The sequence below is a fragment of the Plecotus auritus genome (genome assembly GCF_963455305.1).
Source record: "Plecotus auritus genome assembly, chromosome: 9".
In the NCBI taxonomy this organism is placed as follows: Eukaryota; Metazoa; Chordata; class Mammalia; order Chiroptera; family Vespertilionidae; genus Plecotus; species Plecotus auritus.
Genome location: NC_137783.1, coordinates 59,354,062 through 59,372,252, shown reverse-complemented (window position 1 = coordinate 59,372,252; position 18,191 = coordinate 59,354,062). Strand labels below are relative to the sequence as shown.

The 18,191-nt window shown below is 39.8% G+C and overlaps 1 protein-coding gene across 2 annotated transcripts in view; it reads right to left on the bottom strand.

Moving 5' to 3' along the window:
- ERCC6 (ERCC excision repair 6, chromatin remodeling factor) overlaps positions 1–18,191 on the bottom strand; it is an 88,508-nt gene that overhangs the window by 44,377 nt on the left and 25,940 nt on the right. For both annotated transcript variants that reach the window (XM_080640176.1, XM_080640177.1), the window contains 2 exons: positions 5,874–6,002; positions 799–957 (listed from right to left, as the gene is read on the bottom strand). In XM_080640176.1, the coding sequence (XP_080496302.1) occupies positions 799–957; positions 5,874–6,002 (288 nt within the window). The remainder of the gene's footprint in view (positions 1–798; positions 958–5,873; positions 6,003–18,191) is intronic.

Here is an 18,191-nt window from a genome sequence, read left to right as displayed (position 1 = left end):
GAGTCACCAAACTGATTTTAAAATAAAGTATTTCAGTCCTACCATACCGAACTAACACTTTAAAATTCTTATTCTTTCTGAGTACTAAAGCTTTAATAGTTTATTTAAATTCCTAAAGAAAATAAAGACTAAAATCTAAACACAGTTTTCCATCATTTTAGCATTTCAGATAGTCACTTAGGCTGTGGCCTTAGCATTTTTATAAAGACTTGGAAGAGGGGGTAGAAAGCATAGTGAGCAGACAAGTAATGTCATTTTAAGAAATTGCTGTCTATAAATGCTCACACCGACTGTAAAAGAAATTCGGGAGAATGGCTTTTCTAAAGCCCCAACTTCCCCCATGAATAGACTTTGTACTTACTGTAATGCTTACCTGGTCTCCTGCCAAAACAAATATTTTAATATAAAATTTAATAAATGGAACTAAAAGTATCATGTCTAATTTAAAATTCCATATTGTGTAAACTATTGATATTAACATAATTGAGTTTGTAAACAATCCATTTGTAGAAGCTAACCTTAGACAACTGTATTGACCCAAAATATCTAGTGGGGCTCATCTGCAAAATGAAGCCTCAATGCCTAGAATTCATTAAAAGTGTTACATGTTTAATTTCTCCTGCCCTACAGCTCCATTGTCTCGTAAAAATTTTCCTTTGATCTCCCCCACTAAAAGAATTAAAGGAATATTGTAATTGAAATGTCATCAATAATTCACAAGACCCTCCTCCACAGCAATACATCTGATAAAATATTAATTGAGCTCCACAGACTGACAGTCTGCAGAGGAGCACTTGCCTGTAATTTGAACCACGAGTTCTGATCTTGCTGTAGCTCAGACCTGCCAAGAAGGCAATTATCTGGATGGTCTTGCCCAATCCCATTTCGTCTCCCAGAATTCCTCCTGCCTGCTGGCAGTGCAATTCCCACAGCCACCTAACACCTGTCTGCTGGTACCTACAACAACAAACACCAACAAGAAAAAGAAAATGGCAAATGGTGGATAATACAGATCATAACACAAAGTACTCATGAATTAATCATTTCACTAAGTTCTAGTACCAGTTAGAGAAACATGCCGGATGTGTGTTTTACATAAGTATTATATTTATAAGGTCATACATTTTTTATTATCTAGGCCTAAAATCACAAATTTTTCTTTACAGAACATTAACACATTTCTAATTAAACTGATAGATGGTGTAATTAGGGATTATTTTCTTTCTTTTACAACATTAAAAATAGCTTGGTAGATAAACATAAACTCATTATCTTTTTCAGTATCTTCCTGGAGGGGGAAATCTCAAATATTTTTAGTTTTTAAATTTTCAGTAATTTTCTATTAATAACAAGCATGAACAGCATCAAAAAGCAGGCCACAGATTACCAATTTACAGCATATATTACTGAAAAGTCACTGGTAATCACATTTCTTTTTTTGTTGTTGTTAATCCTCACCTGAAGACATTTTTTCCATTGATTTTTAGAGAGAGTGGAAGGGAGGGGGAGAGGCAGAGAGAGAGAAACATCGATGTGAGAGAGACACATTAATTGGCCGGGGATCGAGCCTGTCACCAAGGTACTTGCCCTTGACCAGAATCAAACCTAATACCCTTCAGTCCATGGGTGGACGCTCTATCCACTGAGCCAAATTGACTAGGTCCATATTTTCTTTTTATAAGAAAAACTAAATTAAATTTTAAGGTGATAAACAAGTCTGAATAATAGAGTTCCTCATAAAATTAATACATAACAGATGATTCTGTCATATTACTAGCATATGCAAAAAAAAAAAAATTTTAAAAATCAACAATAGCCCTGGCTGGTTTGGCTCAGTGGATAGAACGTCGGCCTGCGGACTGAGGGGTCCCGGGTTCAATTCTGGCCAAGGGCACATGCTTGGGTTGCGGGCTTGGTCCCCGTATGGGAGGCAGCTGATCAATGATTCTCTCTCATCATGTTTCTCTCTCTCTCTCTCTCTCTCCCCCTTCCTCTCTGAAATCAATAAAGATATATTTAAATAAATAAATAAATTAATTAATTAATTAATTAATTAATTCTTTGACACTGCTCATTTAAAAAAAAATCAACAATACAAAAAATCTTTTTAATATTTTAAAGCAGAACTTGATTCAGGGACTTTTTCATAGATACAAAAACATCAGAGCTCTTGAAATTTTAAATAAGGAGTACAGGTCAAAGGTAATAGTAACACAGTCCCCTCTACAAATAAAAAAAGAAAAATGTTGGTATTTTCCTTTCTCAATGGTATATTTATTTAATCTAGTCTAAAAATAAAGTTTAAAAAAGGAATAATGCAAAAAGAATTTTTAAGAGTTAACAACATGGAACAGTATAAAGATTACATGGCAAGTTAAAAAAAATCTAAAAATAAAACCCCACCTAAGTTAAAAGACAATGAAATCCAAAGGATTTTTTTTTTTTTTCAGGAAAATATCAAAACTAATGAGCTTCCCACCTTAAAAGAAAATGATTTTATTTTACTGCCCAAATTTATTTGGTACATGGTATGTCTACCTAAAATCTCATTATGAACTGCAGTCCTTGTTGAACTAGTTTTACTTAATCTTCTCTCATGTCATAATTAACTTTCCCCAGTATTTTGCAAATCAATTCCAAAAGTTTGACTCCAGCTGTTGCCATTATTATCACATTAGGAAAGCTTAGAATGAGAATTTTGCTGCTTACTAAGTTTGCTAATCATAATATACAATTTGAATATGCACCCTGGAAAAAAAGGATTAAAAATCAAAACATAAAAAGTGCACTATGAATAAAAGATCATTTAATTTGGGAAGAAGGACAAGTTCTACTAGCAAGTGGTATGCAATCAGAGAATAATGGCTACTACTTGGGGAGCCTAGAGCCTATTGCCAGGGAGGCACCAGGCCAGGTGGTTGGATATAGCCTCAAAACCACCCTGCAGGGAGATTGGCCTGCCCGTTTTATAGTTAGGAAATGAAGGCACACAGAGGTTAAGTAACTTGCCAAAGGTCACACTGTTAGAAAAAAATGAGCTAGGCAGAACTGAAATCCAGAACCTCTGACTCCTACCACTTTAGAGATAATCCTGACCAGCAGTTCTCAAGGAGGGGTTACTCTGCTTCGTAGGGGACAGCTGGCACTACCTAGAGGCAAGTGTCATTGTTCTCTAGTGGTGAAAGCCTGAGATGCTGGTCAACATCTTACAACGCAAAGGAACAGTCCCTTCAACAAAGAATTATTCGGCCCAAAATATCGTTGTGCTAAAGATGAGAAATCCAGATCTAGAATAAAAGCTGGCTGTGAACTGGCTATAATACACTAATCCCAGCTTTGGAAAAGGATGTATTCAAAAAACTCATGTACAGAACTAACCCTTTATTTGTGGTTTCACTTTCTACAGTTTCAATTGCTTGCAGTAAATCACAGTCTAAAAATATTAAAGAAAAATTCCAGAAATAAACATAAGTTTTAAGTTTGCACACCATTCTGAGTAGCATGATGAAATCTCAAGCCTTCCCACTTCATCCTGCTGGGACATAAGTCACCCCTTTGTCCAGCACTGCCCCCGCTGTACATGTTCCCTGCCCCTTAGTCACTTAGTAGCTCTTTTAGTTATCACATCCACTGTTGAGATATTACAGTGCTTGTGTTCAAGTAACCCTTATTTTACTTAAAAATGGCCCAACCACAAGAGTGGTGCTAGCAATTCAGACTATGCCAAAGAGAAGTGAAAAGAAAAGTTTGGTACTATCCACAGTTTCAGGCATCGATTGGGGGTCATTAGGGAAAGTTAAAGATTTTTACAAATTACTGTACCATAGTAAAGAGATTATTATACTCTGCTTCTCCCATGAGACTAAAAAATCACAAAATTATCGCAGATAATTGGTATATTTTGGCATTGTCACACTAATCTAAGATTGCATTAACTAGTGTAGCTAAAAGTAAGGTCAAAAGGGTGAAGCTTGCCATTCAATTGCTAAATTATACAGATGAATGCATTTGCTGGGCAAACTTTCAAAACAGAATTTTAAAAGTTAAACATGATCTTACAGAAAATATCACTTAAGTGGGTAATTGTACCTTCTGACTCCCTTGTGTACAATTCTCTGTTAATCTAATTACACAGAGTGCAGTAAATACAGGAAAAATACATATCTATAGTTTAAAATTAAATTGCCTTACCTAAAATATAATCATAAAATAAAAATGGAGACTATCAATCATATTACTCTTTTTCATATAGCAGAAGAAAAGGAACAGAAGTTTTATAACATTTGTGAAGTATTTAAAACCTTGTTTTTGAGAGATGAAAAACAAAAACAAAACACTTTCCAGAAATGTGCAATTAAGATAAATTAAAAAAACAAACAAACGTGCTAATATTAACTGCAATAAGGTTAATAGTCAATACAATAAATCATATACATTCTTAGTAAGCAAAGTTTGGTTATTAACTGTGAAATTTTTTTGCTAGAAAATTTCCCATTTATTTTTAAAAAATGCAGATTCAACTTGAGTCTTGAGGATATTTGCCAAATCACTCACTATACGTGTAGAAGTATCTTATCTTTGATAAATCACCTTAATCTGTAATTTGGCCTGTTACTTAATAAGCAATCGCTTCAGAGAAGATGAAGAGTTGCCAATAAACATCTTTATTTACCTTTCCATAGTTAATTTTCATTTTGGGAAAGCAATAAATAAAGTTGCCACCTCTCCAAGCTACAAAATCTATAAAATTACTAGAGAGATTCAGATTTTAATTTCTTTGCAGTTTTTCTATCTAGTTATGGCAACCCAACCAAGATACTTCAGCACATTTTTAGGATTCAGCTTTTCTATATGTTTAGTGAGATAAAATAATTCTTCCTGTACTTGTTTTCTCCCCCACTCTCCAAGAAAATTAAAACTATAAATAAAAACTCTTTGAGATGAAATATAAAAAGCATGCTATTTTTAAATAGACATCTTGCAGAAGTTTAAAGCATGGCTGACAGGTAAATCTATGAAGATTAAACATAACCATTTCAAAGAAAGAAGTTTGCATCCCATACCCAACTACCAACTGATGATGAGAGACAGAAAGAAGCTATTTAATGGTTTAACTTCCTATATGCATCTAAGAAGCCTTCCTGAAGTACCTTGTTAAGCAAGTCCCAAGAGTGATGAGACTGAATGTGCTTCAGTATTCACATTCATCATGGGAGACTGCCAGGGCCTTGCAGGCTTTCCGCATGCGCCTGCCATGCAGCATCCGGTTCTAACACTGAGGCCACTTCATATATGAAGCATAGTCAGTTGCAAAGAGCAACTCAATCCTGAAGGTGTTTGCCTATATCTTCTTTTTTGACATTAGGACATCTACATAAAATATTTAGATGCACATTTGGTCGGCTGAAAAGTATTATACCCTTAGGTACAATATAGGGCACTCAGAAAATAATCTAAACAGTTTTTTTATTCTACATAGAAGTAAAAAACCTTCCCAATATTGATTTTAATATGAAACTCTTCTTAATTAACCTGATTTAAGAAATTTGAGGTTTGGTTCCTAAAAATTACTAAGAACAATAAAATAATTCAATGTAGATGGTTTTTAAATGTGCTGCTTTTAGTCTGCTAAGACAGGTCCATATAGATTCATCAGTTTACAAACATACCCAATGCGCACTTTAGTCAATTTATTATCATCTAATTTTAATGAACAGCATGTGGCTAAAATTTCATTTGACAGCATCTATTTGCAATAAATTGCTGCAAGTACCTAAGGGCCTACAGGTAACTGCTGTGTAATTCCTAAAATATTAATCTGCACACAATGGCTTGATGACAGAATAAAAAAAAAAAAAACATATGGCACATACTTGAAAAGCTTTTTGAACAGAAAACCTGGCACTTTAAAACCTTCATCAAACTCAGCATCACTTTCCTCAGAATCATCTTCAAGCTTCAGACACTTCTCTTTGTCCTGCAGTCTCAGCTTATTCCATCTCCTACATGAAAAGAAAAATCATATTTCCATTATTTTGATTATAAGACAGATTAAAATAAATCGTTCTAGATAATGCACAGGAAAAAAACAGGCAAGTTAGAATGATCTTTTTTCACCCAAAACACCAATATTCAAAGAAGAAAAACAACTAATTCTCTTTCCCTTCCTTCTCAATTCAATTCTTATTTGAATTATTGTAGCTGCACTACAAATATTTTTAAGGTTCCAATTCATTATTAAAACTACCTGTTCCTGAGAAACCAAGATGGCGGCATAAGTAAACACCTAAACTGCTACCTCGCACAACAATTTCAAAATTACAACTAAAAGACAAAACGGACACTATCCAGAACCACAGGAAAGCTGGCTGAGTGGAAATACTACAACTAGAAGGAAAGAGGAAAGCACATTGAGACTCAGAGGAGCTATAAAAGGCTGAGGTATGGAGACACGCGCACGGAGAGGACGGGCGGCTGAATGCACGGGCAGCTGAGTGTGCGGCTGGCTTTCTAAAGTGGGATGGAGACGGAAACTCCTGACTGCACTGAACTCCAGTCCCGGGCGAGACTCTGGGAAAGCAGATTCATTCGGGGGGGATCTGAACTGTCAGGAAAAGAGAAAGCACACTGAGACTCAGGGGAGCTGTGGAAAGCAGAGGTCCGGGGGCACGCGCGCGCAGAGAGGACTGAGTGCTGAATGCACGGGCGGCTGAGTGCGCAGCTGGCTTTCTAAAGCGGGAGGGAGACGGAAGCTCCCGACTGCACTGAACTCCAGTTCCAGGCGAGTTTCTGGGAACCCAGACTCATTTGGGGAGAAACTGGTCTGGCAGCGGGCAAAACTCAAGGGTGGCTTTCTCTCAGAGGTGCTTGCAGTGATTACCGAGGGACACTGAGATCCAGGGACCTCATAGGGCAGGGCTGATGGGAAGCCAAGGTGTTAGAGAGTGGGAATTTTTGAGTGCTCCAGAGAGGCCGTGGACTATGCCCCAGATAGAGTTGTCAGTGCTGACACCAGGCCAGGCCTTGAGATATAGTCTCACGGCCCCTTTCCCCTTGCACCTCACAAAATAGCCTTGCAAGATAGAACACTGTCAGCTTTCTGAAGAACAGGATAACCCTGTAAATAACATGGTCATCAATAGCATGGCCCTGACATTATTTGGGAAAAACTGTTTTGTCTTGGGTTACTTACTCTGTAAAAACAGGATGTGGTTAATGTGCTTAAAAGTGGTCTTGCACAAAGGGTCGGGGCTGCTCTCTGACCTCCCCAGGTAGAGAGGGCAGTCGCCGGCCAGCAATAAAGGCTCCCTAAATTTTAATTTGGTCTGGACTCCAGTGGTCTTTACTCGCGTTCGCTCCACAACAAAGGCTGTTGGCTCCGCCCTAAAATTCCGCCCCATCCAAGATGAGCACAGAGGCTTTTGCAATTATGCAAGTCTTGTCCCATAAAGGTGTCTCCAGCACAGAAGTTCTCCCAGCGTAGACACAGCTGATCCTCACAGCCAATTGGCCTGGAGGTCAATTCCTCCCAGTGATACCAACAACAATCAAGACTTAACTACAACAAGGCTGAGCACACAGTGCACCAAGAGTGTCCACCTCAGGTAACTGGAGAGGCTGAGCCACTGTGCTCTATAGGACATCTACCACACAAAGCTACTCCACCAACTCAGGGAAGCAGCGAAAATGAGGAGACAAAGAAACAGATCACAAATGAAAGAAATGGAGGAAAGCAAACGAATGGATATAGAGTTCAAAACCACGGTTATAAGGTTTTTCAAGAATTTTCTAGAAAAGGCTGATAAATTTAGCGAGACCCTCGAGGATATGAAAAAGGACCAACTAGAAATTAAACATACACTGACTGAAATAAAAAATATTATACAGAGACCTAATAGCAGACTAGAGGACCGCAAGAATCAAGTCAAAGATTTGAAATACAAAGAAGCAAAAAACACTCAACCGGAAAAGCAAAAAGAAAAAAGAATCCAAAAATTTGAAGATAGTGTAAGGAGCTTCTGGGACAACCTCAAGCGTACCAACATCAGAATTATGGGGGTGCCAGAAGAAGAGAGAGAGCAAGATACTGAAAACCTATTTGAAGAAATAATGACCGAAAACTTCCCCCACCTGGTGAAAGAAATAGACTTACAAGTCCAGGAAGCCCACAGAACCCCAAACAAAAGGAATCCAAAGAGGACCACACCAAGACACATCATAATTAAAATGCCAAGAGCAAAAGACAAAGAGAGAATATTAAAAGCAGCGAGAGAAAAACAATTAACTACAAGGGAGCACCCATATGATTGTCAGCTGATTTCTCAACAGAAACCATGCAGGCCTGATGGGAGTGGCAAGAAATATTCAAAGTGATTAATAGCAAGAACCTACAACCAAGATTACTCTACCCAGCAAAGCTATCATTCAGAATTGAAGGTCAGATAAAGAGCTTCACAGATAATAAAAAGCTAAAGGAGTTCATCACCGCCAAACCAGTATTATATGAAATGCTGAAAGGTATTCTTTAAGAAGAGGAAGAAGAAAAAGGTAAAGATAAAAATTATGAACAAATACATGTCTATCAACAAGTGAATCTAAAAATCAAGTGAATAAAAAATCTGATGAACAGAATAAACTGGTGAATATAATAGAATCAGGGGCATAGAAAAGAAGTGGAATGACAATCCTCAGGGGGAAAGGGGTGTGGGGGATGCGGGAAGAGACTGGACAAAAAGCGTACACCTATGGATGAGGATAGTGGGGGGGGAGGTAAGGGCACAGGGTGGGGTGGGAACCGGGTGGAGGGGAGCTATGAGGGGAAAAAAGATGAACAATTGCAATAATCTGAACAATAAAGATTTATTAAATTTTTAAAAAAATAAAAAAATATTAAAAAAATAAATTAAAAAAAAAAAACTACCTGGTCCTCATTTGGAATACACCCTGAGGGAAAACTTCTCTGCTAGTTCCTAAGATATATGAACTTAATTTTACAAAAGATTTAGTGAAAATTTCTATGTGGCTAAGTATCTCCTAAACAGCAGTATAACAAAAAAGTATTTTATTTCTAATTACTATTTCTGTGCTAAAAATATGCTAGTAATACCACAAAACAGCACAATATCTTGAATATAAGGTAAATTTTTGGTCAATATGACTATAATTGGGTTCACACATTGATTACTTAATGGGGGGGGGGCATCAATAATATAAAAGTACTGATAATTATACCATTGAGAAAAAAGTGTGTTTACCAAATAAAATCTAAGTTACAAATTTAGTACATAATGCTTTTCAAATATAAAATAAAATGAATATTTATATTTCAGAAGGGTAATGCCATCTATCTATATATATAAAAAGGCAGTGACTGTAACGACCAAAAGCTCGACTGAACACCGGAAGTCAGTCCTGCAGTCAGTGCTGGGTTGCCGTGGCGACCCAGCACACGGCGACCCAGCACTGACTGCTGAGGGGGCTGTGGATCAGGCCACGAGAGAGGCCTGGAGAGAGAGGCAAGGTCTGATCAGCCCTTGTCTCTCTCTTTCTCTCCAGGCCTCCGCGGGTGCTGCTGATCAGCCCAGCCTCTCTGATCAGGCACGGAGATAGGCCCGGAGACACTGACTGGCATAAAAACCGACCAATCAGAACCAAATCTGGGTGAACTGTGAGGAGCCAATGGCTGCCTAGGAGGAGGAGCTTTTGACACAGACTGGCATAGAAACCGACCAATCAGAACCAAATCTGGGTGACGTGCGAGGAGCCAATGGCTGCCTAGGAGGCGGAGCTTTTGACGCTGACTGGCATAGAAACTGACCAATCAGAACCTAATCTGGGTGAACTGTGAAGGCAGAACCTAAGGTGGGGCTGAGGAGGGGTTTTAAGGCAGTTGGGGCGAGATCAGGCCGGCAGGGAAGGGCAGTCTGGGGAGAGATCAGGCCGGAGGGGAGGGCAGTTGGGGGCGAGATCAGGTCTGCAGGGAGGGTAGTTGGGGGCAAGATCAGGCTGGCAGGGGAGGGCAGTTAGGGGCGATCAGGCAGGCAGAGGCAGTTAGGAGCGATCAGGCAGGCAGGCAAGCGGTTAGGAGCCAGCGGTCCCAGATTGCGAGAGGGATGTCTGACTGCCGGTTTAGGGATCGGGCCTAAACTGGCAGTCGGACATTCCCCAAGGGGTACCCAATTAGAGAAGGTGCAGGCTGGGCTGAGGAAATCCCCCCCTCCCTGTGCACGAATTTCATGCACTGGGCCGCTAGTATATATAATAAAAGCCTAGGCAACCATTACGGGGGAATGACCAGAACAACCGGTTGCTATGATGTGCACTGACCACCAGGGGGCAGACGCTCAATGTAGGAGCTGCCCCCTGGTGGTCAGTGGGCTCCCACAGGGGGAGTGCTGCTCTGCCAGAAGCCAGGTTCATGGCTGGCGAGCGCAGCAGCAGTGACGGGAGCCTCTCCCGCCCCTGCGGCAGCGCTAAGGAGCAGCAGAGCCGAGCAGTAAGCAGCCTGTTGCTAAGGAGCAGCAAGCAGAGCGGTTAAGAAGCGAGTAGGCGGGTGGTAAAGAGCGAGGGATCCCGGATTGTGAGAGGGATGTCCAAGGAGTCCCGGATTGTGGGAGGGCACAGTCTGAGCTGAGGGACACCCCCCCACCGTGCATCAATTTCGTGCACCGGACCTCTAATATATACATAAAAGAACAAAATGTGTAAGAACTAAAAGTCTCAGCAATATGCCAAGGTTGTTGGGAAGTTGTAGCCATTTAGCCAGACTAATTCTGTATTCATGTAACTACAATGGACACTGGTGTTACAAGTTAAAAAAAAGTCAATAGCCTCACATTTTATTCATTTCCATTTATAAAAGGATGACTTTTCAGTAGGCTTGCAAGTGACATTTTGAATTTCACAAAATGGTGGAAATAAAGCACTGATACAGATAAATGCCTTGCAAATCAAAAGCTCACAGCAATATATGTAAGAAGGCATTTATCTGCCTCTCATGCAAGAAAAACATCGCACATCTAAGGGAAGGTAAAGGAGAAAAGGTTAGAATGATATTGCACAAGGTGTATTCTCTGGTATCAATTACCAAACCAGCATGGAGGCCAAACAGAGCAACAGGAGACCCATCCAGGGAACTGCTTAAAGCACCTCCTTTGATAAATTCTTGCCTTGATGAAAATTTCAACTCTTCAAAGTAGCAAAAGGAAGGGTTAGCTGAAGTTTAACTGAGGAAGACTAGCTGGTGATCTGAAACTGCTTCTCAGGGTACTAAGAGAACCTATAAATCAGCATTGTTGGTAATTTCCAGAGAACAGCAAATGGAAGAGGCAGTATATAGCCAAGTCTAAGGAAATAGCTGTTATATAAGATTTAGTATGTAACAGTCTTTTTATGTAAAAAATTAATCACCTTTTTGTGCTTAACTTCTAAAAACAATCTCTTCCTCTCTTTTATTTGTATTTTTCTTCCTTAATTTCCAGGCAACTGATTAAATGAAGAGTGATGCGGTGGGCTATATAATAGTCTCTGCTATTCTGAGTTTCACTTCATCTATAAACTTAGTTACATGCAATGGCATACAGCAGTGGTTTTCAACTGACCGTCCTCCATTGCCCCCTTGTCACAGGGAGATTTGACAATGCCTGGAGACATATTTGGTTTCTACAACTACTAGCATAGAGCTGGCTGAGGCCAGGGATTCTAAGCATCCTACAACGTACAGGACAGTCCTCTACAACAAAATGTTATCTGGTCTCAAAGGTCAATAGTGCCAAGGCTGAAAAACCCTGGTATATAGGTATCCTTTACTAGTGGAACTTAAATATTCATACCTTTTCTTGACATACATATATGAATTCTTACTACTCACTACCTGAAATTTAGCAAGCAAGCAAATTCAAATGAGATATTCCTCAGTATCCAAACTCTTACTATCAGAGCTCAAAACCAAACATCTGCAAAACAAAGGATACTGTACTTAGAAAATTTGTGGATAATATAAAATTTGTGGAAAAATCATAGTACTTAAAAAGTACTTCATTTGCAAATACTCACAGATAACCTTATAAGAAAAAAAGAAAAACACCAGAAGTTACTGGCTTTTTAAATTTGGTACAACAGGTCATTAAATACTTTATAAACAAGAAATTCACTGACAGATGATCGCCATTTCCTTAGACTCAGCCCATACATCTTTGTGGCTGTTGAATTTCCCACCACATCACTCTGTACCAACAGGGTATCAGCTTCCCTCCTCCCTCCCTGCCTCCCTCTTAAAATGCAGGCATCGTGTCAGCACAGAACATACAGCACCTCGGAAACCACAGAAGCCACCATAGAAATGATTGCATCCCAGCGTCATCCGCTTCATAAAGAAAGATGAAAAGAAACAAACATTTATTCAGCTTGGCTAAAGGATGACTGAAGGTGGTGGAGAAAAATCATTATTACCTATAAATATTGGTATCATTGTGAAGACAAATAACCCAGTAGAATCATATACACATTATTAGAGACAGAAAATACCAGTTAAAAAACCACATGCCCATGTGGCTCAAGCTAAGAGATTCTCTGTTACACAAAGCAGCAATTCCTAGGTAGCTTGTAGCCAAAACAGACCTGCCCATATCACTAGAGCCCACACAGGGCAGCGCCAAGCGCAGGTTGACAAGAAGTACAAGGCACACTGTGGAGGTGGAGGAGAGCCAGAGTCATCTGAATCCTGAGAGAAACAGGTGCTGTTCCCATCCTCACTGCCCTCAAGGGTCTCATGCTCTTTTTCGTGTGCTTATCCCACTTCTCGCAGCCTGGAAGGCTGAGGGTTCTGTCTGGCCAGCAGATGTCGAGGGGATTCTGTGCTGTGAACACACTGGGTTAGACATGCAGTAAGCACAGGCCCAAACATAGAGTCCTGGTCTCAGGTGGTCCAGAACCACATCCTGACTGCCGTTTATTAGCTCCTTAACCCACAGCAAGTAAATTAATCTGTTTAGCATCTAAGTTTCCTCAATTGTGAGATGGGGAGAACAACAGTGTCCACTTCCCTGGGTTTGGGCGAGAATTAAATGAGGTGTCACATGTAAAGCACTTATTAGCATAAGCCTAAAATAAAATAAATGCTAAATGAATTAATCTACCATTACATATAATGCTACCTATATGTGTGAAACCCTCCACAACCCTGAGGCAGGAGCCATTACTATGCCCACAGAGGGGAACAAAGGAATATGTAGTCCAATTCAATCGCACACGATACTGCAAAGCACCACCAAATTTGACAGAACTCCTGAACAAGTCCATTTGAACTAAAACTAAACTGGTTTATCAAACGGATGCTAAGTAGATTATTATGAGTAACATGATCAGCATGAATAAAGACAGTAGCCATCAGAGGGTACCTGCTGGAATACCTCACTTTAAAAATTCTGTAACAGACTATTACAGTGAACCGTCGTGAAGTAGGTCCATCTTTTATATAACAAAATGACTTTTATATAACACAGAATGACTTAAAATTAGTTGATGGCAGAAAAATAAGATCCGGGCCCAAGTAATCTGAAATCTTAAAAATTAGAAATGGCTCCAAAATGTCTAAATTCTGTTATGAAGTAGTCCAATATTTACATTTTTGGAAAAGAAATAACTTTTTCCTGTTTTCTATTCTCTCATTTAAAAAAATTCACACATGTAATAGTCACAGCTGCAGCCGAATAAAACAAAGTGGGCCTGGTGTTTCTGGCAGTGTCTCTAGCTCCTCACACAACGACCACCGTCGGCCCGCTGTTGACTCCACTGGCAGCCACTTAGAAGAGAACCTAGCAATAAACATAAACTTCAATTCCAAGCAGATGCAAACAGAGAAAACACTCCCTGGCTCCCGCACATTCATGCAGGAATGAGAACCAGGCCCAGGCCCAGGCCCTGAGGCCTGGGGCTGATACCACAATAACCATCTATCAGTAGCAGCTCGGACCCAGAGCCATACTGCTAGCAATGAGGGCACTGCAGGACCAGTTGAACTGTACCAGGAACAATACTTCCACCAGTTGTAACTTACTGGGTACCTTGTCAATGAAACCCTAACAATACACTGGAGAGCAAGTTGCCACCACTTAAAGTTAATTTACTTCCTAAAGAGAAATTTCCAGCATGTCAAGAGTGTTCCATACACACAAGCGGAAAAACATGGAGAGGTGGCAGAATGTCATCCCTTGTGGCCTCCTATCTGTGCATCTGCATTCCTGCACTGCCTACAACCTCCCCCGCTCCAACACACATCCCACATCTGTGGACCCTTTAGACCTCTGCCCAACTAGTGCCTCCAAAGAAGGAAGCCTTCCCTCATCAGCCAGTTAGCCATCATGTCCTCCAGGTGCTTTCTCAACCCCTTGGTACCTTAGGCATACCCAGTGTCTCTGCTAGCATCTTTTGAAATCCGTATCTGTCTCCTCTTAAGGCTGGGAGCCACTTGAGAATAGAGACTGTCTTAGTCATTTTTATATCCCCAGAGACTAGTATAAATGCCCACCTCACCACACACTCTCAATAAATGCTGAATGAATGAATGAATGAATGGGGTTCAGAATTGGACTAGGAATAAGGAAAACATCAGGGTTGGAAAATGATCTAAGTGGGTCACTCAGAAATGGGTTCAAGAAACTTCTAGTTCCATCTCATTTACAGCCTCCCTCCCGCTGCATTTCCTACTCCCACACACGTGACCTAAGGAACTACTCCCGGCTATATCCACTGGATAACAGGGGTAAGGTCCACTATGAAGAATCAGCCAGGGCAAACAGCAACTGCAAGGTCAGAGAAATTCTAATTTAGAATTTTATAACCAAAAATGTTATATTGAATATAAAAATGTTGTAAGTCATCTTCAAGTCCTGAGTTCTTTTTTTTGGGTCTCCCAGGGGATTCACTTTGCAGCTAGGTTCTGCATAGGGGCTGATGGGAAGAATCAGAAGCCCCAAGGTAAAGCCCAAGCTTCCCTAGGGCCAGGTGGAACAGCTGGGCAAAAGATTAAACTTTTTATGAAAGACTGTCTTCTGATAGAGGAAGAAAGATGTTAACTAGCCCTAAAGTATATTTACATTAGCAGAAAGAAAATGCTTTTTATGTTCCCACCTTCATCTTTTTCTTTAATCTAGACATATAATAGTCACAGCTGCAAGCAAATAAAATGAGTGAGTGTATTAATCACTTGGGGGGTGGTTCTAACTCCCACAGCCCCCCTCCCCCCAATGGCAGCCACCAGAGGAAAACCCAGTAAAAAAAAAAGATTTAAGACAACCAGTGAGAACTGGATATAGGCAGAGAGCTGCATTATAGATCTGCAACAGGTAAGGAGAGGTCTGAACTTTAAAAGCATCATTTAACAATTACTGCATTTGTCTCCTTGACCACAAAGTGAACAAATATTAGGTTTTTATAGAACTAAATGAGATTATATATGTATTATACCCTTTGGATTAAAACTGCATGTTGTTTTTTTACACAGCATACATGTCAGATGCTTTTATAATTATTGGCAGATTACACACAAAAAAAGGTAAAACTGAGAAATTTTAGTTAACTGCAGGTTAAAGGTGAATAAACAATAAAACACATATAACAATCTTGGGCAGGCAGGAGGCAAGTGCAGCCCCAGACTAAAGGCCATCCTGCTAGCCTATCCCTACTGCCAGCCAAGATCAAGATCACTGTAGTCCACCCTGGACAGAACATCCTGCACAACTAGGACAGCAAGAGTGTGTAAATCCAGCCTTACATGGCACAACAAAAGGACCTGGAACACTAACCTTAGAACAAAGAGATGTGTGAGGAACCAAAGTGTAATCTTGACATACCCACACATAGAACCAATAAAGTTTGAAGAATACTCCCTGGGCAGATGTCTAGTGCCCCCTAGTGTGTTCAGAGGAAATATCATTTTTAATTTTTCCCCAAACTACTGAAAATGTACTTATATTTGTCACTAAGTGATACTTTATCACTAAGTGGAGTGTTAATCATCAATAAAAAATGTATGAAAGGTAAGAAAAGCCGAAGATCAACAAAACTAAGTTTGTAACAGCTAATTATTTGGCTAAGCATATTAATACCAATTGTGAAACTGCCTTTTACTTTAGAGAGAAGTCACCTTTTCGTATATATCAATATTTATGATTCTCATGGACCCCCTTACTGGCTTGATGGGATCTTTGTAGTAATGTTTTACCTAGTGGGCATGCAAATAACAAAAACAGCTAATATTTACTGAGTGCCTGACATATGCCAAGTATCTTGGACATATTATCGTTTGTAATCCTCATAATATCCTTGAAAAAGGTGCTGCTGTGATTCACATTTTATGGATGAGGATATCCACAAAATCTCAGAGCTACCAGATGAGACTTTGGCATTCTGATTTCATGGCCTGTGATTTCTAACCTCTATGCCAAATATCACTTCCTTAAGCAATGTCAGCTAGCTCTGGTCAAGCTGTGTTTTGAAATTATACATACAACCCTAGCCGGTTTGGCTCAGTGGATAGAGTGTCAGCCTGCGGACTGAAGGGCCCCGGGTTTGATTCCATTCAAGGACACGTACCTCGGTTGCAGGCTCCTCCCTGGCCCGGACCCTCGTCGGGGCATGTGCAAGAGGCAACCATGTGTTCCTCTCACATCGATATTTCTCTTTGTCTTTCCCTTTCTCTTCCACTTTCTCTAAAACTCAATGGAAAAATATCCTTGGGTGAGGATTAATAAAAAAAAATAGAAATTATACATACTTACATACATACACACCATAGTAGCCTGCCCAAGATCAGCAATGTGAAGATTCAAACCCAGATCATCGGGCTACAGAGTCTGCACTCCTTATTCTTACATAACCTTGCCTCTCAAAAAGTATTTTTCAAAATCCCCAAAGCCACCTATTTTCTCCTAGTACCAAGCGAAGAGTAAATAATCATTTCTTTAATTGCTATACAATGCAAACAACTATACAAGAGCAAATCAAATTCTACTAAACCTCAATTCAAATTTGTCTCAAAAAATGTCAATGCTAAAGTTTAAGGAGGAGAAAGATGGCTTTCATTTTCGTGCAATAATGTGATTTCTTCCCGACCTCAATACTGTGCACAGTGAGTCCAAACTCACTTTTCACTGGGCACCTGCCATCTGTCCAAGGAGCAGTAAAATCAGTTTAGTTCTTTTGACTACAGATAATCTGGGTTGAACAGATGAATAAGACACATTTAATATTAGACAATCCAATATACTCAACTGCCTATAAAACCCACAAAAAATGGAAAATATACCTATTAATAGGAACTGTCAAATTATTAGTAACTTGAGATCATATATTAACAAAATGAACATGCTCTCCCTGAAACAAAGTCACAAATTTTACCTTACTGCTCTGTATTCATTTTTATATTTCAAGGCCACCAAGACCAGAGCAGTTTGGATCTACATGGACTGTGAGGAAGTCACAATGATATAGTTAAATCACTCTTAATACAGGGTGAAATTTCAACCTGAGGATCATTCTCCACTGACTGCAATATCCATGAAAGAAATTCTACAACAGAAGCACAATAAGTGCAATTTGATTTTTAAAAGTATATTCAAGGCACCAAGCTGGGTATTTAATATAGTTTGCATTTCTGCAGCACACTGGGTTCTCTATTTCAGACAGCTCAGAATCCCTTACAGATTACTCTAATTTGCTAAATTGAGATACTCGGTGTTTTACTTTTCTTATCTGCCTTTTTATGGTCTTTCTGGGTGGACTTAATTGGCACATCTAAGCAGATGAAATAGCCTCAGTTAGGAGTCCACATCTCACAGAGTAAATTAAGACTAATGCAGACAATTATGCATTGGAGCTGAGAATGAGAGGTGTGTGCAGAGCTAAATTAGTCTTCATTTGTGTCTTAGCTTTATCATTTAAAGGAAGGCAAGATGCACCCTAAGAAAATTCTTTAAGGCAGTAATTTTTGCTTCTCTTCAAAATACAGACTTTTTGGCCCTAGCTGGTTTTGCTCAGTGGATAGAGCAGACTGACGGGTCCCAGGCCCAATTACAGTCAAGGGCACATGCCCAGGTTGTGGGCTCGATCCCCAGTGGGGGCGTGCAAGAGGCAGCCGATCAATGAGTCTCTTTCACCATTGATGTTTCCATATCACTCTCCCTCTCCCTTCC